Below are 25,054 nucleotides of genomic sequence, written 5' to 3'. Positions count from 1 at the left end.
AAAGAACAAGTTCAAAATTGTAACAAGTTCTCTAAAGACCTTAATGAATCTCTCCACAGGAAGCTGACGCCTTGGCTGATGCAGAGGAAAGGTGTGAACAACTGATTAAAAACAAAATCCAGCTGGAGGCCAAGATCAAGGAGGTGACTGAGAGAGCAGAGGATGAAGAGGAGATCAATGCTGAGCTGACGGCCAAGAAGAGGAAACTGGAAGATGAGTGTTCAGAGCTCAAGAAAGATATTGACGACCTTGAGCTGACCCTGGCCAAGGTCGAAAAGGAGAAGCATGCCACAGAGAACAAGGTATGAAACATATTCTGTTCCACCACAGAGAGATTCTGCCCCCCTAGTAAGCTGCTTTAGAGCAGGTATCATTTCTTTAATTTTTCAAGGTAAAAAACCTCACAGAAGAGATGGCAGGCCTGGATGAAACCATCGCAAAGCTGACCAAGGAGAAGAAGGCCCTCCAAGAGGCCCACCAGCAGACCTTGGATGACCTGCAGGCAGAAGAGGACAAAGTCAACACCCTGACCAAAGCTAAAACCAAGCTAGAGCAGCAAGTGGATGATGTAAGTGTGTTTCTGATTATACACTGGAAGGATTTTTTTTTAAAATACATTTTCAGTATTTAATACGTTTTCCTTTCTCATTAGCTTGAAGGGTCTCTAGAGCAAGAAAGGAAACTTCGAATGGATCTAGAAAGGGCAAAGAGAAAACTAGAGGGAGACCTAAAATTGGCCCAAGAATCCACAATGGATGCCGAAAATGACAAGCAGCAACTTGATGAGAAACTCAAGAAGTAGGCACTCCAGAAAAAAATTCCATGTGATACCATCTTTCAATTCAGGAGTACTAATATGTCTTGTTCTTCTGTCTAAAGGAAAGAATTTGAAATCAGCAATCTGCTAAGCAAAATTGAAGATGAGCAAGCAATAGAAATTCAACTACAGAAGAAGATCAAAGAACTGCAGGTGAACCACCTCCCCTTCATTTTTTCTCTGTACGCCAAAAGCCCTGAGGTTGAGATGAGTTTATGTTACTGTGCATGTGTTACTCCCAGGCCCGCATCGAGGAGCTGGAGGAGGAAATCGAGGCAGAGCGCGCCTCCAGGGCCAAAGCAGAGAAGCAGCGCTCTGACCTCTCCCGGGAACTGGAGGAGATCAGTGAGCGCCTGGAAGAAGCTGGCGGGGCCACATCTGCCCAGATTGAGATGAACAAGAAGCGGGAGGCCGAGTTCCAGAAGATGCGCAGGGACCTGGAGGAGGCCACCCTGCAGCACGAAGCCACAGCGGCTACCCTGAGAAAGAAGCACGCGGACAGTGTGGCCGAGCTCGGGGAGCAGATAGACAACCTGCAGAGGGTCAAGCAGAAGCTGGAGAAAGAGAAGAGTGAGATGAAGATGGAGATCGATGACCTTGCCAGTAATGCAGAGACCATTTCCAAAGCCAAGGTACCCAATACCATCTCTAAATGATGGTAACATTCATTGTTCTGTCACTAAACATTGTTTGCTAGCAGTTTATAGCACTAATCTAGTATTTCCTATTCTAATATATTCCATTCTATGTCAGTTTTGTTAGTGCTTACTTATGACCTATTAAGACTATTTCAAAATCCCCTTTAATCAAGTGTCAATATCACTGGAAAAAATGAATGGGCTCTAACAATGGTCACTTCAGGGACATTCCATACTCACCATGCTTGAATCCTAGCCTGTCCCATCAAGTTTGTGCCATAACTTTCCACTCACACTTGAGTTTATTCACTCTAAATATACCTGAAGAATCAAGTTTTAACGTTTTTGTTTGTTTTTTACTGCATTCAATGTCTCATCTTTCACTGCTACATGTCCTGTAGGGGAACCTTGAAAAGATGTGTCGCACTCTAGAAGATCAGGTGAGTGAACTTAAGACCAAGGAAGAGGAGCAGCAACGGCTGATCAATGACCTGACAGCTCAGAGAGCGCGTCTGCAGACAGACGCAGGTGGGGACTTTTCCCTGGACTCTGAAACTGCATGCTAGATAAAAGTGATTCCAGGGGTTCTGAAGAAACAGCAATACTCACTCCCATTTTACAGAGGAATAAACAAATTGTTAGAATCTGCTGAGCAGGTCAAAAAGAATACAAAGCAAGAATTGACAGGATAGTTTACTTGCTACACTCCTGTGCTATCTGTGCTTTTTACTGCCAGTACTAATCAGTTCTAAACTCATATTTACAAGCAGATAAAGTATATATTTGATATATAAATAAATGTATAGGTATACACAGGTATGAAAGCTTAAGCTTATTTTTATGCTGTTAACCAATTCATTTACTTCTATTATTCTTAGGTGAGTATTCCCGACAATTAGATGAAAAAGATGCTTTAGTCTCTCAGCTTTCAAGAAGCAAACAAGCATCTACACAGCAGATTGAGGAGCTGAAACGTCAGCTGGAGGAAGAAACTAAAGTGAGTTTTACCAAAGATCATCTTGGCTGAGCAAATCTAAACATGTCCATTCAGATTCTACTCTGGGTATGTAAATTATGTATCACTAAATAAATGAATTTAAGTCACGAAACTAGTCCTCCTGCAGGCCAAGAACGCCCTGGCCCACGCCCTGCAGTCCTCCCGCCATGACTGTGACCTGCTGCGGGAACAGTATGAGGAGGAGCAGGAGGGCAAGGCCGAGCTGCAGAGGGTGCTGTCCAAGGCCAACAGCGAGGTGGCCCAGTGGAGGACCAAATATGAGACGGACGCCATCCAGCGCACCGAGGAGTTGGAGGAGGCCAAGTACGTGCTGCAAACGCTGAGGGAGGAAAAGAACATGGTTTCCTAGCTGCACAACTCAGCAGCTCTCCTGAACACTATGATGATGATGTTGTTGATGGTAACAACAGCAACAGCACACACTAAATTTACTGAGAGGACACTATGTGTCAAGTATTTATATATACCCATTAGCTCATTTAGTTTTCATAGCAACATCATGTTTTATCCCTATGTTCAAACAAGGGAACAGGATTTGAGAGGTTAACCAACCAACCCAAGGGCACATGATTAATACACAGTATGGCTAGGATTAGAACCAGATATTCTGACTCCAGAGACCACCTTCTTCAGTCCTGCAGTAGGAAGACACAGCTCTCCAACTTCATGCTGGAGGCCACTAAACTGTACATAATGTCCAGGGCTGGCCTAAATAAAATAAAGCTTAGTCTCATAGATCAAGTATAGATCAAAGAGGACCTTCAAGTAGATCTTCTTGGGCTTCAGGGCTAAAGGCTTTCCTATACCTTAAAGATGCAGAACTGGCACATGATGGGGCAATGAAGAATATAGGTGACTCAGAAGGAATCACCATGCTTCACCTGCTTTTTGTCACAAAGTTTCTAAAGAAACTTTCCCTGGTTTTCTCTAGGGAAAAAGTACATAAATGAAATAGAAAGTCTAAGAAAGCAAATAAATAGTCTCAGTACATTTTTGCTCAATAAAATACCTAGTTAGCCTCATATCCTTACTGGAATGAGAGAAGACATTTACACCACTCAGCAAAATTGTCCTGGATAATCATTTTCTGCAACCATACTCAATCAGAAGTCCTGAAAGCCCTGAATTACTTATGTAGTAAGACACATACAATGGAGCACTAACAGCAGCCTCAAAGAACTGAATCCAGGTGCTCACCACTTTGGACCTTTTCATACAGGACCAATCAAGAAAGCAGTTCTGGATGCCACAGTTTGAGTAACGATATGTTACCTGCCATTGTAGAAGTAGGACTGTCAAAGGGGCCTAGGGTGTTATCTCTTGTCGCTGTTCTAAACCACTCTCCATAACTGCCTGGCTAACGTTTCAGGAAGAAGCTGGCCCAGCGTCTGCAGGAAGCTGAGGAGCACGTAGAAGCTGTGAACGCCAAATGTGCTTCCCTGGAGAAGACAAAGCAGCGGCTCCAAAATGAGGTGGAGGACCTCATGCTGGATGTGGAGAGATCTAATGCTGCCTGCGCTGCTCTTGACAAAAAGCAGAGGAACTTTGACAAGGTGCCCAGGCCTACTTAATAAACTTCATCAATGTTTTATGTGGTCTCCCTTTTTCCTTGCAGCAGCTGACAATCTGCTGCTTTTCAGGTTCTGGCAGAGTGGAAACAGAAGTATGAGGAAACTCAGGCTGAACTGGAGGCCTCCCAGAAGGAGGCTCGCACTCTTAGCACTGAGCTGTTCAAGGTCAAGAATGCCTATGAGGAATCCCTAGATCAAGTGGAAACCCTAAAGAGAGAGAACAAGAACTTGCAGCGTGAGTGCTCTTGAACTTCCAACGGCCCTGGCAAGAGCTGGCAGTTAGGTTCCCTGTTACCTCAGTCTGACTACTACTCTCTTGTCTGTTCATCCACAGAGGAGATTTCTGACCTCACTGAGCAGATTGCTGAGGGAGGGAAGCAAATCCATGAATTGGAGAAAATAAAGAAGCAAGTGGAACAAGAGAAATGTGACATTCAGGCTGCCTTAGAGGAAGCAGAAGTACGTATTACCAGGTTGTGAGGAAAATTCAAAGACATAAGTGAAAATACTCAATGTGAGCAATGGACCCATTATTACAGAGCTGGTGGGAATATGAACTCGTATAGCTTTATGAAGGACAATTTGGCAATAGTTATCAAAAGCCTTAAAAAGTAATACTATGACCCACCACTTTTGTAAGAATCTATCTCAAGAAAATTACCTTCAATAGAGGTAAATCTTTAAGCACAAAGATGTCTAATCCAAGAACAAGATGAAGCAAACTATGGAACATTCATTATGATGCAATTGTATACAACCATTAAATATAATTAATATAGAGAAATATTTATGGTAGACATTAATTTTTAAAGTGAAGACACATTTGAATATACACTATAATTTCATCACCCAAAAATATATATAAGTAGGAAAAAAGACTAGAAACAATGTACCACATTAAAACGATTATCATTGGGTGGGGGGGCACAATAGGAGGTTTTTCTTTGTTTTTATATATTGCTCTATGTCCTACAGTGAACATACATTTTATAATCAGAAAAATGTTTTAAAACTGAGAATTCCTACAAACATATTAATGTAAAAAACAGATTAAGAGTTCATGTTTAGTACGAGTTTAACTGTAAGTTTTGTTAGTACTCACATAAATAATATTTATATAGCACTTCATACTCTATAAAGCACCTTTATTACAGAACTGCCCTGTATGATCTATGACTGAATACACAAACAAAAAAAATGAATTTACCTAGCAGGTCCTGGAACTGTTGTATTGAAATTTATAAAATCAGACAAATTGATGTAAGAGTTCAGCTCACAAGGGAATATACTCCAAATATTCAAGTTATTTTCCATCATTAACTGATCATTGTTTTGTTAAGGCATCTCTTGAACATGAAGAGGGAAAGATTCTGCGCATCCAGCTAGAGCTGAACCAAGTCAAGTCTGAAGTCGACAGGAAAATTGCAGAGAAGGATGAAGAAATTGACCAGCTGAAGAGAAACCACATCAGGATCATGGAGTCGATGCAGAGCACCCTCGATGCTGAGATCAGGAGCAGGAATGATGCTCTGAGAGTCAAGAAGAAGATGGAGGGAGACCTCAATGAGATGGAGATCCAGCTGAATCATGCCAACCGCTTGGCTGCAGAGAGTTTGAGGAACTACAGGAACACCCAAGGCATCCTGAAGGTAAACAGGTCCACATAAATAGCTAAGTCAGGCAAATGACCTGTTCTCCATTCAGCAAAGTATCTTTGTGCTAAACAATCTAGTTTTTTCTTTTAACAAATTATGCAGCTCACAGTATGGAAACAGCTAAATGAAACGTGCACAGAATATATTTTTACAGAAATGCTATATAAAAAAACAGAAGCCCCAAGATAAGCTTTGATATGAAAGAAAGTACAAGACTTTTGGTACCAATAAGCCTGAAGTGGAGCCTTAGTTGTGTTACTTAATGGCTGCCTGATTTTAGGCAAATGAGTTAAACCTCTCAGAACCTCTGCTGCTGCTTCTACAAAATAAGAATGAAACTACTCACCTCATAGGGTTCCTGTGAGAACCAAATGAGATAACAGATGTCAAGTACTGGGGGGAGCATATGGAAAACAGTCTATAAATGACAGCCACTGGTTACTCACACATGAAAAAAATAACCAGTTAATGGCATAAATAGAATGACAATCTGTCTCCTGATCATTCTTGCTCACCTAAGCCAGTGACATCACCATTTTCACACTAATTCAAATGACAGGCCAGTCATTTCCTGCTCCTGTAGGCACCAGTACCTTCTTCCAGTTCACCTCCACGGATGTTCACATCCTCTTCAGAGTGTCTATGGCTTTTTTTTTTTTTTTTAAACTTGACAGGACACTCAGCTCCACCTGGATGATGCTCTCCGAGGCCAGGAGGACCTGAAGGAGCAGCTGGCCATGGTGGAGCGCAGAGCCAACCTGCTGCAGGCTGAGATCGAGGAGCTGAGAGCCACTCTGGAGCAGACAGAGAGGAGCAGGAAAACTGCAGAGCAGGAGCTCCTAGATGCCAGTGAGCGCGTCCAGCTCCTCCACACCCAGGTAAGACCTTCGCATCAAACAAATGTTGGTGTACGGTTAAGTGATGGATCCATTACCTAACAGGGAAATACTCCATTTTAATACAAAATGTGTATATTTTAAAAAAGGATGGGGGATATGCTCTAAAATACTAACTGCAGTTATCTTGGAATGATAGGATTGTAGGCGATATTTTGGTTATGTGTTCCTCAGACTTTCTACCAAGAAAAAGGAGAACATTTTATTTAAAACTGGGTTTGACTCTTTAGATTATTTTGAAAACCATGATGTAGAATAAACTTGAATAAACATGATCTGTTAACTCCAAAATCCAAAAATGTGCCATGTAGTGTTTCTCGTCGGGAGTCCTTCTGCGTTTAGTATTGTGCTTACTGTCCTTGTGTCCTACAGGACACTGTTGATGTGCCTGGACATTAAATGCAGTAGCACTGGGTAGTCATTTTCACAAGCAAAAATATCTACCTACAAATATTTCCAAATACCCATTACAGCAGTGTTGATTCCCTCTGAGAACCACTGGGTTAGAATTTAAAATGTTTTCATAAAACTAATTCAGTATTCCCCCAGGGAGTAAACTATAAAAGTTAACAGAGAACAGATCCTTTCTAACTAAAAAACTCCCAATGCCAGGCACTCACAAAAAGAATTCATTGTTTTCTATTATTTCCAACCTTTTAAGAATAGAATATTAGTAAGGTCTGACTGAAATATAATTGAAAGAGTAATTAGTATTGGCATTCTTAAAAATCCCAAGTCCTTATGCAAAAATTAGACAGACAAGGGGACCGGGGGGGAGAGGCATGTTCCGACTTTTCAAATGATTAATATTTTGCACTGAACAAATATTTAAAGCTGAATAGTAAACTTGCCATTAGGTCCCCTGCACAAGCCAACAAGTAAGACATCTATAAAAGCCCACATTGGCAAATAGCAAGTCTTTGAAATTCTGATGGACTATTTTTAACAGAATACCAGCCTGATCAACACCAAGAAAAAATTGGAAAATGATGTTTCACAACTCCAGAGTGAAGTGGAGGAAGTCATTCAAGAATCACGTAATGCAGAAGAGAAGGCCAAGAAGGCCATCACAGATGTGAGCCAGATAAGCACTTGTTTTACTGATACACGTGTGTTACCTGCCATTACTAGATTTCCTTATTGTCCTGGTCTATTTACTAATCAGGCGGCCATGATGGCCGAGGAGCTGAAGAAGGAGCAGGACACCAGTGCCCACCTGGAGCGGATGAAGAAGAACATGGAGCAGACAGTGAAGGACCTGCAGCATCGTCTGGACGAGGCTGAGCAGCTGGCCCTGAAGGGTGGGAAGAAGCAGATCCAGAAACTGGAGGCCAGGGTGGGTCTCTCAATCTCTCAATCTTTCGGAATCTGGGAAGGGGCTAAGGGGACTCCCCCTATCTCTCTCTCTCCCTACATATTGATGCCCATCTTCGTCCTGAGGCTGAGGACATCCACTCAGTATCTTCAGCAGGTCCTGAGCTAATTAATAGCCCCCAAGATTGGCTGCATATGTATCTTTCTTGATTGTAGGTACATGAGCTTGAAGGAGAGGTTGAAAGTGAGCAGAAACGTAATGCTGAGGCTGTTAAAGGTTTGCGGAAACACGAGAGAAGAGTAAAAGAACTCACCTACCAGGTAAGGGGAATAGTTTTTTAGAATATCCAGACTTCCTGTCCAAAGGGAAACTGACAATCTGGTAACTATGTGGTACTCACAGTCAGATCCACGTGAACTTGATATATAAATACAAGGGCAGGGGATCCCTGGATGGCTCAGCGGTTTGGCGCCTGCCTTTGGCCCAGGGCGCGATCCTGGAGACCCGGGATCGAATCCCACGTCGGGCTCCCGGTGCATGGAGCCTGCTTCTTCCTCTGCCTGTGTCTCTGCCTTTCTCTCTCTCTATGTCTCTCATAAATAAATGAATAAAATCTTAAAAAAAAATAAATAAATAAAAATAAATACAAGGGCAAATGATAGAACTGTTTATCCTAAGCTAGGAAAGGCATGGAGGCCTTTGAAAACAGCAATACCAGAAAAAAGGACATAGGTTTTAAAGTCAGATAAACTAAATATTAGTTCTAATTTGGCCTCTCTTAATTTTTGAACTTGGGTAAGTTACTTAATACCCTAAACCTTAGTTTCATTCCCTATAAAACAGAGTAACAACATGTAGGGAGTAGGGAGGTGATATTACAGAACATGTGTAGAAGTCCCCAACACAGCACCCACATATGGTGATGTTCAGCAAAAATAGCTACTATTAATACTATGGAGGAAGTCTCAGCATTGACCAAGTTTACCCCAGGCCCACCTGCCATCATACCAAAGTGATTTATTTTACTACCTGTAGGAGGCTCATTTCATTGTACTGAATGCAGATTGTTTTTCAAACCCCCAGACTGAGGAAGACCGCAAGAATGTCCTCAGGCTGCAGGACTTGGTAGATAAATTACAGGCGAAGGTGAAATCATACAAGAGACAAGCTGAGGAGGCTGTGAGTATCTTTAAGCCCTTCAGAGAAGAAGAAAGCTTCTTTTGGGGTAGAAAGTGTATTAGAAAAGAAAAGAAAAGAAAAGAAAAGAAAAGAAAAGAAAAGAAAAGAAAAGTATTAAGAGAATGTGTCAATGAGAAAAAAAGCAAAATAAAATATACCACTCATATTATAAATATGAATTTATGCCCAAATCCTGATTATAGAATAAGACTTCAAGAGGAGGTATTTTTATTAAGCAATTTGTGAGCACTGTGGGGAAAAAACGAAGTTCTAAATAACCCACCTTACTTGATAGCTGCAAAGAATATACCATCCCAACTCTAATCCATAATAAATACTCTTCTCCTTCTAGAAATGCACAAAATCAAGTATTCTCAAGAGTCAAACATAAATCTTTACCCCAACTGACTCATTCACACACTACCAGTGTCAGCAGGGGCTCCTCTCTCCACACGTCCTGTGGCAAATAAGAACATGCTAGAAGATTCTCCAGCTTCCCTTTTCCTGAGTGTTCCCCATTCTTCTAAACACAATGTGGTAGGTAGAAAGCAGACAGGAAGTTAAGAGAGCTTCTTATCCCCACTGCCTACACAGACAGGAAGTTAAGAGAGGGAAAAGGAGAGGAGAGGCTCAAATGGTAATTAGTAAAACCAACAGCTGCATGCTTCTTTCCAGACCAACTTTTCCCCTTTCTCCATTTACCAGAGTTACCAACATATATGGCAAAACTGGTTAAGTGAGGTTGTCCCAAAGTTAAAATTTGACCTTGCATTTACTTATTAAACTCTGTCAGGGAATATGGCTCTCTTCCTCCTTTTGACCCAGTCCATGTATCACAAACAGATTTCATATACACATGGGTGTTATATACTAACGTTATCTTTCCACTTCAGAAGTGTTTCTTCCTTCGTTCTTTAGAATGAAAAAAATACATAATTGAAGTTACAAATTCTGTCCAGATTTGAAGTCAGGCATGGCAAGCATACCATAAGAAGGATATATCTGAGTTGAGGAGGGAATTCTGTTTGGTGACAAGTACAGTAACCACAAACCCTAATTCTCACAATTTTATCTTACTTCTTAGGAGGAACAATCCAACACTAATCTTGCTAAATTCCGCAAGCTCCAGCACGAGCTGGAGGAGGCCGAGGAGCGGGCTGACATTGCCGAGTCCCAGGTCAACAAGTTGCGGGTGAAGAGCCGAGAGGTTCACACGAAAATCAGTGCAGAGTGAACACATCTGCCTGATGCTGCCAAGGGGCTGAAGAAATGCACAGAATGTGCTATTCTAGGCCACTTGTTTTTCTCTTAATGCTGAATAAATAAAAACTCTAGTAAACTTATAAATTAAAGCAAACTCATTTTTTCATTTGCAAATTATGTACTCTCAAGTATAGTTCTCACCTAGCTATTTTTTATACTACATATGGCTTTGCCAAGCATTCAATATTTTGTATCTCCATCACCACCCAGCATCCCCTTTCCCACCCCTACTACTCCCCATATACACATACAAGTATCTTTTGCTCGACTTGAATTTATTAACTCTCTCTAGATCATTACAAATTATTAAGGAAGACATTCCCTAAGGCTGCCTCTCTAGACAGGGTCCATTGATTGATCCACTTCACAAGTAGTTATGGAGCATCTACTCTGTGCTAGGCACTGTTTTTTTTTTTTTAAGATTTTATTTATTTATTCATAAGAGACGGGGGGAGGGCAGAGACACAGGCAGAGGGAGAAGCAGGCTCCATGCAGGGAGCCTAATGTGGGACTCGATCCCGGGACTCCAGGATCACGCCCTGAGCCAATGGCAAGCACTAAACCGCTGAGCCACCCAGGGATCCCCTAGGCACTGTTTTATGTTCTGTGCATACAGCAGTGAGCAAAGAGAGCTCCTGCCCTCTGAGAAGTTACATTCTACAAGAGTAGAAAGGAAACCAACAAATAAGGCACATAACATGTCAGATGCTAAGTTTTAGTGGGAAATAAATAAGTAGGGTCAGGCTCCCTGCTCATCGGGAGTCTACTTCTCCCTCTCCCTCTGAACCTCACCCCCCGCCCCACTCCTATTCTCCCTCTTAAATAAAATCTTAAAAAAAAAAAAAAAAAGACATTTGAGTGGAGATCTGCAGGAACCAAGTGAGTAAGCCAAGTGAGTATGTGAGGTCAGAATACTTCCAAGCAGGGGGAAAAACAGAAAATGCCCCTGGAGTAGGGGCAGGTGGGCATATGGCAAGGGCTGGAGAATGAGCAAAATAAAGAGTTATGACATAGGAGAGGAACCAGGGGCCAGATATTGTACAGCCTGAGGCTTTCTCCACAGAGTTGTGTTTTTACTCAGAGTGAGATGTGAAAGCTTTGGAGGATTTAAAGTAGAGAAGACTTAATATAGCACACATTTTTAAAAAATTACTCTGGCTGCCACGTTGAGAAACAGACTGAAGGTGGCAAGTGTAGAAACTGGGAGACTAGTAAGGAGCCTACAGTAAAATAAAAGATAACAAATGACAGTGGTTCAGACTGGAGAAACAGCCCTGGGAAATTATGAGAGTGCAGGATGCTAGCTGTATTATGAAGGTAGCACACAAGAATTTTCTGCCAAATGAATGAGAAAATCAGAGAGGAAGAGAAGGGGAAAAAAACCTTCAGAAAAGAAGGACAAAAGATTATGCAAGAAAAAAGTGGCAGAATGCAAACATTAGGAATTTGGTCTCCAGAAAGAGGGGAGTCAGTACAGCAAAAATGGTGACTTTACATAAGACTATCTTATGGGCTCCTGTCCCTCTTGCAGCATCTACTCTCCCCTACCTCCCAACCCTGTCAGCTTCAGTCTTTTACAGTATAAATTGTACAACCCACAGTCTCAAATATGTCTAAGATTACTAACAAAAGTTTAAAATGAAGAAAAATTCAAAATAAATAAATTTCTCAAGGAAAATTTTAGATCAAAGAGAAAATCAAAACTACAATCACAAAAACTTCTAGGAGTAAACTTGAGAGTAAATCTTTGTGACTCTGGCTTAAGCAAAGATTTCTTAGCTACATCTCCAAGAGTACAAGCCAGGAAAGAAAAAACTGATAAATTGGACTTCATCAAAATGTAAAGTTTCTGCTCTTTGAAAACACTGTTAAAAAGGATGAAAAGATAAGCCACAGATGAACGTATTTGGAAATTACATCCCTGATAAAGGACTTGTATCCAGAAGACTTAAAGAGGTCTAAAAACTCAAAATAAATAAATAAATAAATAAATAAATAACCTAATTTCTAAAGAGCCAAAAGATTTAAAATAAACATTACACCACTTCATACCTGTCAGAATGACAGGTGTTGGCAAGGATGTGTTAAAAAGGGAGCCCCCATGCACTGGTAGCAGGAATGGAAACTGGTGCAGCCACCATGGAAAACAGTATGGAGATTCCTCAAAAATTTTTAAATAGGACTACCCTACAACCCAGCAAACTCACTTCTGCGGATTTATCTGAAAAAAAAAAAAAAAAAAAAAACGAAAACTCTAAGTTGAAAAAATACATGCACTAACTACCACCACACTACCCCCCAGACGTGTTCACTGCACAATTATTTACAGTAGCCAAAATATGGTAGCAACAGTTAGTGTCCACCAGTAGATGAATGGATTAAAAAAATGCGATATATATATACATATCTGTACATATACATGTGTGTATACATACATATATGTGTATATGTATATATATATATACACACACACACACACACACACACACACACTATATAATGGACGATTATTCAGGCATAAAAAGGAATGCAATTTTCCCATTTGCAACATGGATGGACCTTCAAGGTTATTACACTACATGAAATTAGTCAGAGTAGGACAAATACCATGTGATTTCACTTATATGTGGAATGTAAAAAAATAAAATAAAATAAATGAACCAACAAAACAAACTCATAAATACAGAAAACGGTGGCCGATGGAGGGGAGGGAATGGTGAAACAAGTGTAATAGCCTCCAAATAGAAACAACCCAAATGTCCATAAACAAGTGAATGGAGAAACGAACTATGGTAAATCTGTACAATGGAATGTTACTTAGCATTAAAAATAAATTACTAACATATAAAAAAGTGAACAAATCTCCAACTAATTATGCTGAGTAAGGTAGACAAACCCTCCCCCAAAAAAGTGTAAACTCTATTACTCCTTTTACATAAAATTCTAATATATAAAAACTAATCTGTAGTGACTGAAACCTGATCAGTTGTCACCAGGAGGAATTACAAGAAGCAGAGGACTTAGGGATAATAGGACATGTTCATTACCTTGACTCAGATGATGGCATCACAGCATACACATATGCCAATACACTTTAAATATGTGCTTTTATATTATGTCGGCTATACCTCCATAAAATTGTTTAAAACTTCTCATTGAGGGAAATAATACAATCACCATGTTTTGGCAAAATTAATAATCTGAATGCTGTATGTCAAACTTTAAAGCTAGAGTTTTAAATTCTGATAGGAAGTGTATTAAATCTGCTTATTGGTTTGGTAGAAATAACATATTTACTATGTTGATTCTTCCAATTCACGAATGTGGTATGTCTCTCTATCTGTATCTTCCCTGAATTCTTTAATCAGTGGTTTTATAGTTTTTGACATACAGAATCCCACTTTTTTTTTTTAGATTTACATCTAAATTTTTCTTTTCCTTTCTGTTTTTTAGCTACTATAAATGGTACTATATTTCTAACGTTGGTATCCACATTTTCATTACTAGCATACAGCATACACAAATACAATTGATTTGTGTATGAAACCCTACTGAACTCACTTAATAGTTTTGCGGGGTTTTTTTATAAATCCTTGTGATTTCCTACCTAGACAAATGTGTCATCTAGGAAAACCACATTTCAAAGTGAATCTAAATTAAAATGAAGTCCAAAACTACAATAATAAATTTGGGAGAGAGGACAGTCTGAGATTTTACCCCAAAAATAAAACCAAAATTATTGAAATAAGTTTATTTTGTTATATTTTACAAGATTTAGCTTGTAATTGCAACTCTCTGCTAATCTTTAGACTAAATACATGCTATAACATCCCTTATGCTGAATTCTGCAATGCAATCACAAAGAATGTCCTTTTTTGCAAAAATGTGTGATGGCTTCATTGGTATTTTTAAGGGCCTTCCTAATCCTTTGATTCTGAACTCATTCTTGTGAAACAATTAGATCCATTTCAGTTCAATTGTTAACTAGTTAAGTTCAATGCTGCTGCATTCATATTGATCAATGGCTTTTCAAAATTCAAGCAGATTTCTAATACCACTTCCACCAACTTCATTAAATTCTGCAATTTTTGCAAGTAGGTTGCTGCATTGATTATGGCATATTTACAACATCTGATGATCATGATCATTAGTATTTTTTGCTTTCCTATGAAAAAACAGTCTCCATCACTGTGGAGACTCCAACAGCAGGGACTCCATTATTGCAAACCTTAAAACATCTGTAGCCTTTGACCACAAAATTTACTATTTTGTAAGTTTCATAATTAAAGATATGCATAAACATATATGTGCACATAGGTTTACTAGAATATTCCAAGGAACAAAAAATTAGAGCACCATAAATTCCTAACAATAGAAAACCAGTTAAGTATGTTATGGTACATTCACAGGATGGAGTGTTAAGTAACTATTAAAAAATCATGATGTGGGGGTCAGGCCTGGGTGGCTCAGTCGGTTAAGCCTTGGACTTGTGGTTTTGGCTCCGGTCATGATCTCAGGGTCATGAGATCAAGCCCTGCATCAGGCTTCCTGCTCAGCCCAGAGTCTGCCTGAGACTCTATCTCTCTGCCCCTCCCTCCCCCCCACCTCTCTCAAGTATATAAAATCCTTAAAAAAAAAAAAAAATGATGTGGAAGAAGAGTTAACATACAAAACTTTTCATCATCTCTTAAATTTTAAAGGCAAGACACAAAAACATGCCTATTGGCTGTGTATATGTTTAAAAACTTGTTTTAAAAAATTGTGTAGAGGGCAGCCCAGGTGGCTCAGCGGTTTAGTGCCACCTTCAGCCCAGGGTGTGATCCCCGGGTCCCGGGATTGAATCCATCCGGCTCCTTGCATGGAGCCTGCTTCTCCCTCTGCCTGTGTCTCTGCCCCTCTCTGTGTCTCTCATGAATAAATAAATAATTTTTTTTAATTGTGTAGGGGGCAGGCTGGGTGGCCCAGTGGTTTAGCGCTGCCTTTAGCCCAGGGTGTGATCCTGGAGACCCCAGGATCGAGTCCCATGTCGGACTCCTTGCAGGGAGTCTGCTTCTCCCTCTGCCTATGTCTCTGCATCTCTCTGTGTCTCCCAAGAATAAATAAAATCTTTAAAAATTGTGTATATGTTTACAAATATGGGGTGAAATAGATCAATGGAACAGAACAGAGAATCCAGAAGTGGACCCTCAACTTTATGGTCAACTAATATTCGACAAAGGAGGAAAGACTATCCACTGGAAAAAAGACAGTCTCTTCAATAAATGGTGCTGGGAAAATTGGACAGCCACATGCAGAAGAATGAAACTAGACCATTCTCTTACACCATACACAAAGATAAACTCAAAATGGATGAAAGATCTAAATGTGAGACAAGATTCCATCAAAATCCTCGAGGACAACACAGGCAACACCCTTTTTGAACTTGGCCACAGTAACTTCTTGCAAGATACATCCATGAAGGCAAGAGAAACAAAAGCAAAAATGAACTATTGGGACTTCATCAAGATAAGAAGCTTTTGCACAGCAAAAGAAACTGGAGGGTATTATGCTGAGTGAAATAAACCAATTGGAGAAGGACAAACATTATATGGTCTCATTCATTTGGGGAATATAAAAAATAGTGAAAGGGAATAAAGGGGAAAGGAGAAAAAATAAGTGGGAAATATCAGAAAGGGAGACAGAACATGAAAGACTCCTAACTCTGGGAAACGAACTAGCGGTGGTGGAAGGGGGGGGTGACTGGGTGGCGGGCACTGAGGTGGGCACTTGATGGGAGGAGCATTGGGTGTTATTCTGTATGTTGACAAATTGAACACCAAAAAAAAATAAATTTATGAAAAAAAAGAAACATTTAACAAAACTAAATGACAACCTACAGAATGGGAGAAGATATTTGCAAATGTCGTATCAGATAAAGGGCTACTATCCAAGATCTATAAAGAACTTATGAAACTCAACACCAAAGAAACAAACAATCCAATCATGAAATGGGCAAAAGACATGAAAAGAAATTTCACCAAAGAAGACATACACATGGCCAACAAGCACATGAGAAAATGCTCCGCATCATGGGCCATCAAGGAAATACAAATCAAAACCACAATGAGATACCACCTCACACCAGTGAGAATGGGTAAAATTAACAAGCCAGGAAACCACAAATGTTGGAGAGGATGTGGAGAAAGGGGAACCCTCTTGCACTGTTGGTGGGAATGTGAACTGGTGAAGCCACTCTGGAAAACTGTGTGGAGGTTCTGCAAAGAGTTAAAAACAGATCTGCCCTATGACCCAGCAATTGCACTGCTGGGGACTTACCCCAAAGATACAGATGCAGTGAAACTCCGGGACACCTGCACCCCGATGTTTCTAGCAGCAATGTCCACAATAGCCAAACTGTGGAAGGAGCCTTGGTGTCCATCAAAAGATGAATAGATAAAGAAGATGTGGTCTATGTATACAATGGAATATTACGCAGCCATTAGAAATGACAAATACCCACCATTTGCTTCGACATGGATGGAACTGGAGATTATTATGCTGAGTGAAATAAGTCAATCGGAGGACAAACATTATATGGTCTCATTCATTTGGGGAATATAAAATAGTAAAAGGGAATAAAGGTGAAAGGAGAAAAAATGAGTGGGAAATATCAGAAAGGCAGACAGAACATGAGAGACTTCTAACTCTGGGAAACAAACAAGGGGTGGTGGAAGGGGAGGTGGGCAGGGGGTTGGGGTGATTGGGTGACCGGCACTGAGGCACTTGGCGGGATGAGCACTGGGTGTTATGCTATATGTTGACAAATTGAACTCCAATTAAAAAAATATGTAAAAAAAAAAACAAATATGGGGTGAAAAGTACAAAAGAATTTAGCCCAAAATTTAGATAAACTCCTAAAACTTTAGGAGTGATTTAAGTTTTTCCTTTGAAGTCTGATTCAATTTTTCAGTCTTTCTGTAACATAAACGCTAGTTGTGGAAACTTTATTTAAGCAATGTCTAGGCCGGACATGAGGTTTGAATTCACCACCCCGAGATCAGGAGCCCCACACTCCATGGACTGAGCCAACCAGGCACCCCTGGATCTTGGAATTTTTTTAAAGGCTCATATTTTTTAAGTAAAGAAACAAGGGACGCCTAGGTGGCTCAGTGGTTGAGCGTCTGCCTTTGGCTCAGGGCGTGATCCGTGGTCCTGGGATCGGGTCCTGCGGAGCCTGCTTCTCCCTCTGCCTGTGTCTCTGCCTCTCTCTCCGTGTCTCTCGTGAATGAATAAATAAAATCTTTAAAAATAATAATAATAAATCAAATAAACAAAAGTAACTGCTCCTTATGGAGAGTTCACATCCACATCTCCTCAAAGAGGTGCATATAACTGAGTAGAAAGGTGAAGAGGAGAGGGTCATTTGATGGATGAGCTCAGCAGCACAGCTGCTAAAAAGCCGCTGCCCTCCTCCAAGCCTTGGGAGGGGATTAACATTCCAGGGCCAACACAGCAGCTGTCAGGGAGCAAACCTAAATTCTGCCTCCGGGGCCGGGCCGTGGCAGAGGTTAGGCACATGTGACACATACCAGTGTCCCCGGCCACCTTCGCGGCGGCCTTCAGGGGTCACATTTCCCTAAGCGGGAAGCCCAAGAGTCAGCCGTAGGCAGAGAGAAAGAACTTGACTGGAGGATGGAATTTACCAGCCTTGGTTCCTCCCCTGCCGTGCAGGGTTCCCAGGCCCCGGCAAGATGCTGCTTCGGAGCCCACCAGGAAAAACAAAGCCGGCCCTGTGACGAAGGGACAGAAACAGCTCTCTTTGGGGGAAGCACCCAAGAAAAGCGCTTTTCTTCTCTTGCGGGCCGCCTGACCTTCACAGGAGGGCGGCCTGTGTCCTCAGCCCCCTCACGGAAACCAGGGTTCAAGGTTCTCTCTCTCTCGCTGCTCTGGGAGACGGGAGTCCTAGCTGCAAAGGTTCAAAGGGCAAAGGGTCAAAAGGGGTCAAATGAGGAGACACGGGGTGAGCAGCGCGGATGGAGCCGTGGTGCCTTCTGAGCATCACAACCCTACACTTCCCCAGGATTCCACCAACAGCGCCGCTGACGCCCAGGGGGCAGAACCCGAACTAGTTTCGGCATGAGAGATCACAGGGGCACATTCACTTTATAACCGAACCGCATGCCACGTGGCTCAAGAACTTTCCAGAAATGTTCTTCGGGCACCCCACCCCCGCCTTCAAAATTCACTCCCCAGGCCCAATCTCATCCCTTTGCCGCCGCACTGCCTCAGGAGGCTATTCTCTGTCACCTCCAGCAAGAAATGAATGGGGGCGCAAACCCCTCCCGCCTGGCGAACCGCCGACTCGCACACTCACTGTCCGGGCGCCGCTGTCGCCTACGCCAGGCATCGATCATGGCGGCGGACCACTTGGACCACTTCCGGCCTTTCCATCCTTCCACCCGACTCCTCCCATGATGCTCTAGGGCCCACCGGAAGTGGCCCCTCCCCTCTCTGGGAATTGAAACAGTGTTTCTTTCCAGTGGTCCGGCAGTGTGTCCGTCAAAGCTCAGGAGGGGTGTCTTTTCCCGCGTTTCCAGAGCCGTGACCCAACACCCCCCCATCTAACCCCCAACCTGAGAACCAGCTTTTTATCCCCCCTGCCTACACAACAGTGTCTTCATGAGCCATTTGTTGAGTGGAGAGCAGACACCAAATTCTGCTCTGCAGGAGGAAGCAGAGCTGCTTATAATAGGGCCAACACTCGGGACACAGCAAAGAATAAAGCTGCCATGATAATAGCTGACATTTAAAACCCAAAGTCCTTACCTTCGCTTACAGGGCTCCAAACCATCTGGCCCCTGGCCACCTCTGCCACTTCATTCCCTCTACTGTTTCCCTGGCTCCCTTCACCCCTGCCCTACTGGCCTTTTTCCCCTTCCTGTGCAGGCACACTCACCTCCCAGAGCCTTTACTTCTGTTTCCTCTGCCTGGAATAGAGTCCCCCTTTGATGTTCTCGTGGCTTGCTCCTTCACTTCACTAGGCATCTGCTCAAATATCACCCCTTTGGCGAAGCTTTCCCGACCAATCTGTTTAGACACCACACAGCCACTATAACCTTACCCCACTGTTCCTTTCCTTTGGAGCATTTATCACTAATTGACATCAGATAAGCAGTTGTTTGTTGTCTGTCCCCAGAAAACAATGCATACATATTCGAGTAGAAGATACTTTGCCTATTTTGTTCCCCAGCACTTACAACGCATAGTAGATGCCAATGGATGATGAATAAATGATTGAAGGAGTGCATGCTCGCTATGTTGCTGATTCTGTGCATTACAGCCTCAAAATTAACAGTTCCAGGTATGAATTTTGTCACCTTCCTGGCTTGGTGGGAGATCTCAAGTTGGTTCCATCTAGCCCCGTCTCAGCCAGGTGTGACAGCGTGGCCATCATACCCCCAAACACCTTTGAAGTAGGGTGATGAACTTAATCTGGATTTGCCTAGGACTATACTGATTTTAAAACTCAAAGTCTCAGGAACCTCTTGATCCCACACAAACTTGCTCAACCTACTTTTCAGTATCCTGGCTCCATCTTGCTTGTTTTGTTTTATTGTTGTGTGTGTGAGTTTGTGTTTGGGGGAGGGGCTGCTGTTGACTAGAAAGTGTTCTGAGCCATCTGAATAGCAAACAGGAATATGGCTAAATGCAGTGGATAGTATGGGAGGACTGGACGGACAATGGTCAGACTGTGGTCAGCCAGAGAGCTTCACCAAATAGCAACACAAAAGAAATTAAATAATAACAAAGAAGACCTTGTCTCGGCTTCCAGAGACCTCTGGCACTGACAAGAGAAAGCTCTAGAGAAAGCTCTGGGTTTCTAAATCTCAGGCTGTCCCGGTGACATGGCCCCACCTATTATTCCCTTTCCCAAACCATCGAGTCACTTCCATGGCATATCCTGCCATGCATCCATTAACTCAATTGTCACAAGAACCCCATGAGTTACGTATTGTTATCATCCCCATTCTACAGATGAAGAAACAGGCTCAGAAAAGTTAAATATTTGCCGAAACTCACATAGTTTAAATAATGAAGTCAGGATTTGAACCTCAGTATTACAATTCTCAAAGTTCACTCTTAGTTATTACAATATGTGCAGACTTAAACCATATAAATACATATTTTGGCTATGTCCAGCAAAGAATATATACATTTTACAATACATCGTTTAATACCTAAACAGTTGTAATTAGAAGTAATTGATCATGCTGTTCCTCATTTTAATGAGTCTTTAAGCAACTGAACTAACCAAAACAGAACTAATAGATGAAAATGACAGGAAATTGACAGGAGACCCTAATGCTCTCAGGCATTGATCCAGGTTCTGAGGCCAGAGAGGGAAGTCTCCAGTTCACTAAACAGACCTAGCTGGCAGGGTTTCTTCCTCAAACACAGTATTCCCAGACCATCCACACAATCTCTCCATGTTGTTTCAGACAAGGATGCCTGGTTTGTGTGTAATTCTGAGAAGCATGTATAATTTTGAGAGCATTAGTGTCTTACAGGATCCTGCAAAGCCAGAAGCAGCTATCTTGTACTGAAAAAGACAAACTGGACTCGGAGACAAAGATGTTTGTCCCAGTTTCCACTCTGCCACTGACTAGCTATGTGACTAGTCCCTTCACCTTGCCAAGCCTCGGTTTTATCTCACATAAAACTGATCAGTCCATTTCCTCATTGAGATTTAAGGAGAATCTGTTAAAATGATTCTCTTTAGGGACACCTGGGTGGCTCAGTGGTTGAGCATCTACCTTTGGCTCAGGTCCTGATCCCGGGGTTCTGGGATCGAGTCCCACTTTGGGCTCCCTGCAAGAAGCCTGCTTCTCCCTCTGCCTGTGTCTCTGCCTCTCTCTGTGTGTCTCTCTTGAATAAATAAATAAATAAATAAATAAATAAATAAATAAATAAATCTTTTTTTAAAAAAGGATAAAATGCTTCTCTTGATAATCCCCCATCAACTGTGCTTTGCAAAATTTCCATGCATAAAAGCCAGCAGTGAAGAAAGGTATGTGTTGCATTTGAACAAGTTCTGAACTAGGTCTCTTTGGTTTGGGAGTAGAATGGGGGTGGGGGGTGTCTGTTTCCACCTTTAGCATTAACTAGGTACTTTGCCCAGAACCTCAATTTCTAAGGTAATTTGTAAGGTCAGAGTTGTTTAGATAATATTCCAAGTCCCCTTGTTCTGCAATCTAATGTTCTCATCAAAATCTTGAATTAGGCAATGCGGATGTGAATTTGTGCCATTCACTAATGTACCTGTCCATAACTTTCACCCAGAAATTTCTGTTCCTGGCTGAGGAACCTCCTGCTGCTTTTTAAAGGTTCATCTGTTACATAAGCTCTTACATAGCTGTGAGGGGTAAGGTATGATCCCACTATCAGCACAATTAATTGACCTTTCTTCTCAAGTAGCCCTCTGAGGAATGACCTTGGTCACACTTGTTTCCTAGTCTTCTCTATTTGGCCCTGCTACTGATATGTCTTCCTTGCACCATCCAAGTCTACGGTTCCTCCGAATGCATCTTGTGTTGTGATTGGTGGAGAGATTTACTCCTAGGAAAACCAGGAAAACTTTTTCCTCCTCCTTAACACCTGTTCATTCCTTAATCTCTTGCATTCAAAGCTTCCACCCCCACCATCCTGCTGACATTAATGTCAAGATCATCTCCCTGACCAATCCAATGCCCTTTTTGGGTCTTGTTTTTCGCTGGCTTCTCTGTAGTGCTCTCCGTTAGATCCCCTCTCTTGAAAATATCACCTCCCTTGACTTTTTTTACACTAATAATAAAGGTCCCTTCACTTTTGAGTTGACAAGCTGATTTTGTAACAAGAATGGAGAAAGGCTTCATTCACAGAACTCATCTGGAACGTGGGAGAGATGAGATGCAGGTTGGTGTGTGAGCTATGGACTATGGGGGATAGTGGTGGGATAAGGATGAGACCCCCAAAAGGGCATATGAGTATAAAAATAGATAGTCACCAAACTTGCTAAGGCCAAAAGTGTCTTCTTTACTTGAGGACTTCTTTTTTGTTGAGTAACCAGATGAATAGGATAGGAAAGCAGGTCTATGACAGAGCTAAATGGCTCCATAACAGAGGAACAACTGGGTGCCAGCACTGGTTGGGGGAGACACCCCAGGGGAAGAAACAAAGTAAACCACCAGCATCCACGTGACGAAAAATGGACTTTGTAGAGTGACATTTCTCTCTTTTTAAAAATATTTTATCTAGGAACACCTGGATGGCTCAGTGGCTGAGCATCTGCCTTTACCTTAGGGTGTGATCTCGGGTCCTAGGATTGAGTTCCACTTTGGGCTCCCCTTGAGAAGACTGCTTCTCCCTCTGTGTCTCTGCCTCTCTCCGTGTGTCTCTCATGAATAAATAAATAAAATCTTTAAAAATATTTTTTATATCTATTTATTTGAGAGAAAGAGAGAGCACAAGCAGGGGGAGAAGCAGAGGGAGAGAGAGAAGCAGATTTCCTTCCAAGCAGGGAGCCCAATGTGAGGCTCCATCCCAGGACCCCTGAGCCGAAGGCAGACACTTAACCAACTAAGCCACCCAGGCAACCCCAGAGTGACATTTCTGATGTACACTTTGAATACTTAACTCTAGGGTTTGCAATAGAACCCTCTTCTATGTCTCCTCTATAGAATCTTCAGTAGAATCCACATTGCTCACCTGGGTTTTTAGTGCTAATGGATTATTTGCTTTGGTTTATGTCAAGGATGACACAGATGGAGACACAATGTTTGTCATTGTCTGAAAACAGACTGCATACAGAGACAGCCATATGTAGATGGAGATGACAGTATTTCATTTGATCCCCCACACCATCCTCATTGTTTGAGCAGAAACAGAATTATCTACATGCTTTTGCAGCTATAGGGAAAACACCATAGTCGCTAAAAGGGGTGATGTGATTTGCCACAGTCAATAAATGGCAGAAGTAAAATATGGATCCATTGGCTCTTTGGGCTCCAACAAGACCTCACTAAGATATTTGTTTATCTACAGAATGGCCTTTTCCCCCATTCTTTCTGTCTTCATTCCCTTCTCCCACTCCCTAAATATGCAGCCTTCCTCTGAAAGCTAAACCTCCTTGATGAATTCAAGTGTCGCCCCATACAAGTGACAGCCCTCCACCACTGCCCCTTCCCTATAGACTTACATCTTCAACCTTGACTTCTTTAAACTTTAAACACTTGCCCCTCCCATAATCTCAACCTCAATATAGCAAAAATCTAAACTCATCTTTCCTTTCTTCTGTGTTTCCTCCGGACTGGGGTCACATCCCTAGATTCCCAGGTTGAAATGAGGACTAGAAGAAAGGCAGGAAAGGTCCTTCCTCCTTCCTCAAACCTGACAGCCATCAAAGTCCCAGGGATCCTGCTTTCAGGGTGTCCCTTGTGTTTTATCTTCCCTTTCATTTTTTAAAAAAGATTTTATTTATTTATTTATGAGAGACACAGAGAGAGGCAGAGACATAGGCAGAGGGAGAAGCAGGCTCCCTGCAGGGAGCCCAATGCAGGACTCGATCCCTGGACCCTGGGATCACAACCTGAGCCGAAGGCAGATGCTCAGCCACTGAGCCACCCAGGTGTCCCTCTTTTTTTTTTTTTTTTAAGGAGGCACTGCAACCAGAGTGGGGCTTGAACTCACAATTCTAAGATCAAGATAAGAGCTGAGATCAAGAGTCAGACACTTAATCGACTGAGCCACCCAGATGCCCCTTCTCTTCCCTTTTAAATCTCATTTCTATCTTAATCTTCATTTTACATCATGATTATTTTTTGTATTCAACGCAAGTAGATTTTAATATATTGATATAATGTGGGGTCAAGGCTTCAAAAAATAAGCCTACAGCACCCAGAGGTCTTTTCACCTCTGGGGTTTAGTAGTATTCTTTTCTTGCTACACCTAAGTGGGATAGTGAGGCAGAAAATCTTTGATCCACACAATGTTCTCCTTGAATCTGCAGGATGAACTCAGAGATAGCAGGGTACAATCACTGTGAAAGCCATCCCCCTGGTACTGAGGGGAGTTTTCACACAGATCTGAGTTTGTAGGGGCATCCAGGGGATAATTCCAACTCTCTAACTACTTGCCTGCACCACAGGCTCTGACAAACCTGTGTGATAATTTCATCAAGTTTTATAGCAAGGTTTTTTAAATAGTTGCTAAATGACACTAGGCTCCCCTGGGTTCTCCCCTGTCCATTAAACCCTACCATCAGCTCTAGAATCATCTTCAAATATATATTCATATATATGCTCACTTTTCTATTTAGAACCTCCAAAGATTCCTGAGTGATCTCAGAGCAATGTCCTGACTCCTTCACTGGGCCTTGGAAGTTCTTCACAAATGAACCCAGTTCCCTTGTCTGGTCTTTATCTCCATACTACCCACCAGCCCTCCCCAACCCTCTCTACCAGGCTTGCCTGACCAACCTTCCTGAAATATACCTTGGGCAGTCTTGCTTCAAAGCTATGATCCCTAAGCCTAGAACCTCCTCCCTATTCCTCTCACCCATGTAATAATCCCTCTTTTTTAAGGCAGGGCACAGAATAGGGGTGCCTGGGCAGCTCAGTCAGTTGAACGTCCAACTGTTGACTTTGGCTCAGGTCATGATCTCAGGGTCATAGGATCAAGCCCTGACT

At 42.0% G+C, this 25,054-nt stretch overlaps 1 protein-coding gene across 1 annotated transcript in view; it reads left to right on the top strand.

Annotated features, from left to right (window-relative positions):
• The window catches only part of LOC112924896 (myosin-8), a 29,405-nt gene extending 18,969 nt beyond the window's left edge, over positions 1 to 10,436 (top strand). Inside the window, exons 23-40 of the mRNA XM_026005512.2 lie at positions 60 to 302; positions 392 to 568; positions 653 to 798; positions 880 to 970; positions 1,060 to 1,449; positions 1,857 to 1,983; positions 2,334 to 2,452; positions 2,580 to 2,776; positions 3,843 to 4,026; positions 4,114 to 4,279; positions 4,379 to 4,503; positions 5,385 to 5,693; positions 6,374 to 6,577; positions 7,545 to 7,670; positions 7,761 to 7,931; positions 8,126 to 8,230; positions 8,994 to 9,089; positions 10,174 to 10,436. Coding sequence (XP_025861297.2) covers positions 60 to 302; positions 392 to 568; positions 653 to 798; positions 880 to 970; positions 1,060 to 1,449; positions 1,857 to 1,983; positions 2,334 to 2,452; positions 2,580 to 2,776; positions 3,843 to 4,026; positions 4,114 to 4,279; positions 4,379 to 4,503; positions 5,385 to 5,693; positions 6,374 to 6,577; positions 7,545 to 7,670; positions 7,761 to 7,931; positions 8,126 to 8,230; positions 8,994 to 9,089; positions 10,174 to 10,323 — 3,126 coding nt within the window. The 3' untranslated portion in view covers positions 10,324 to 10,436. The remainder of the gene's footprint in view (positions 1 to 59; positions 303 to 391; positions 569 to 652; positions 799 to 879; positions 971 to 1,059; positions 1,450 to 1,856; positions 1,984 to 2,333; positions 2,453 to 2,579; positions 2,777 to 3,842; positions 4,027 to 4,113; positions 4,280 to 4,378; positions 4,504 to 5,384; positions 5,694 to 6,373; positions 6,578 to 7,544; positions 7,671 to 7,760; positions 7,932 to 8,125; positions 8,231 to 8,993; positions 9,090 to 10,173) is intronic.
• The last annotated feature ends 14,618 nt before the right edge of the window (positions 10,437 to 25,054 follow it).

Source organism: Vulpes vulpes, chromosome 12, assembly GCF_048418805.1.
Source record: "Vulpes vulpes isolate BD-2025 chromosome 12, VulVul3, whole genome shotgun sequence".
In the NCBI taxonomy this organism is placed as follows: Eukaryota; Metazoa; Chordata; class Mammalia; order Carnivora; family Canidae; genus Vulpes; species Vulpes vulpes.
Note: the sequence above shows the minus strand (reverse complement) of the source record. Positions and strands in the feature narration are given on the sequence as shown.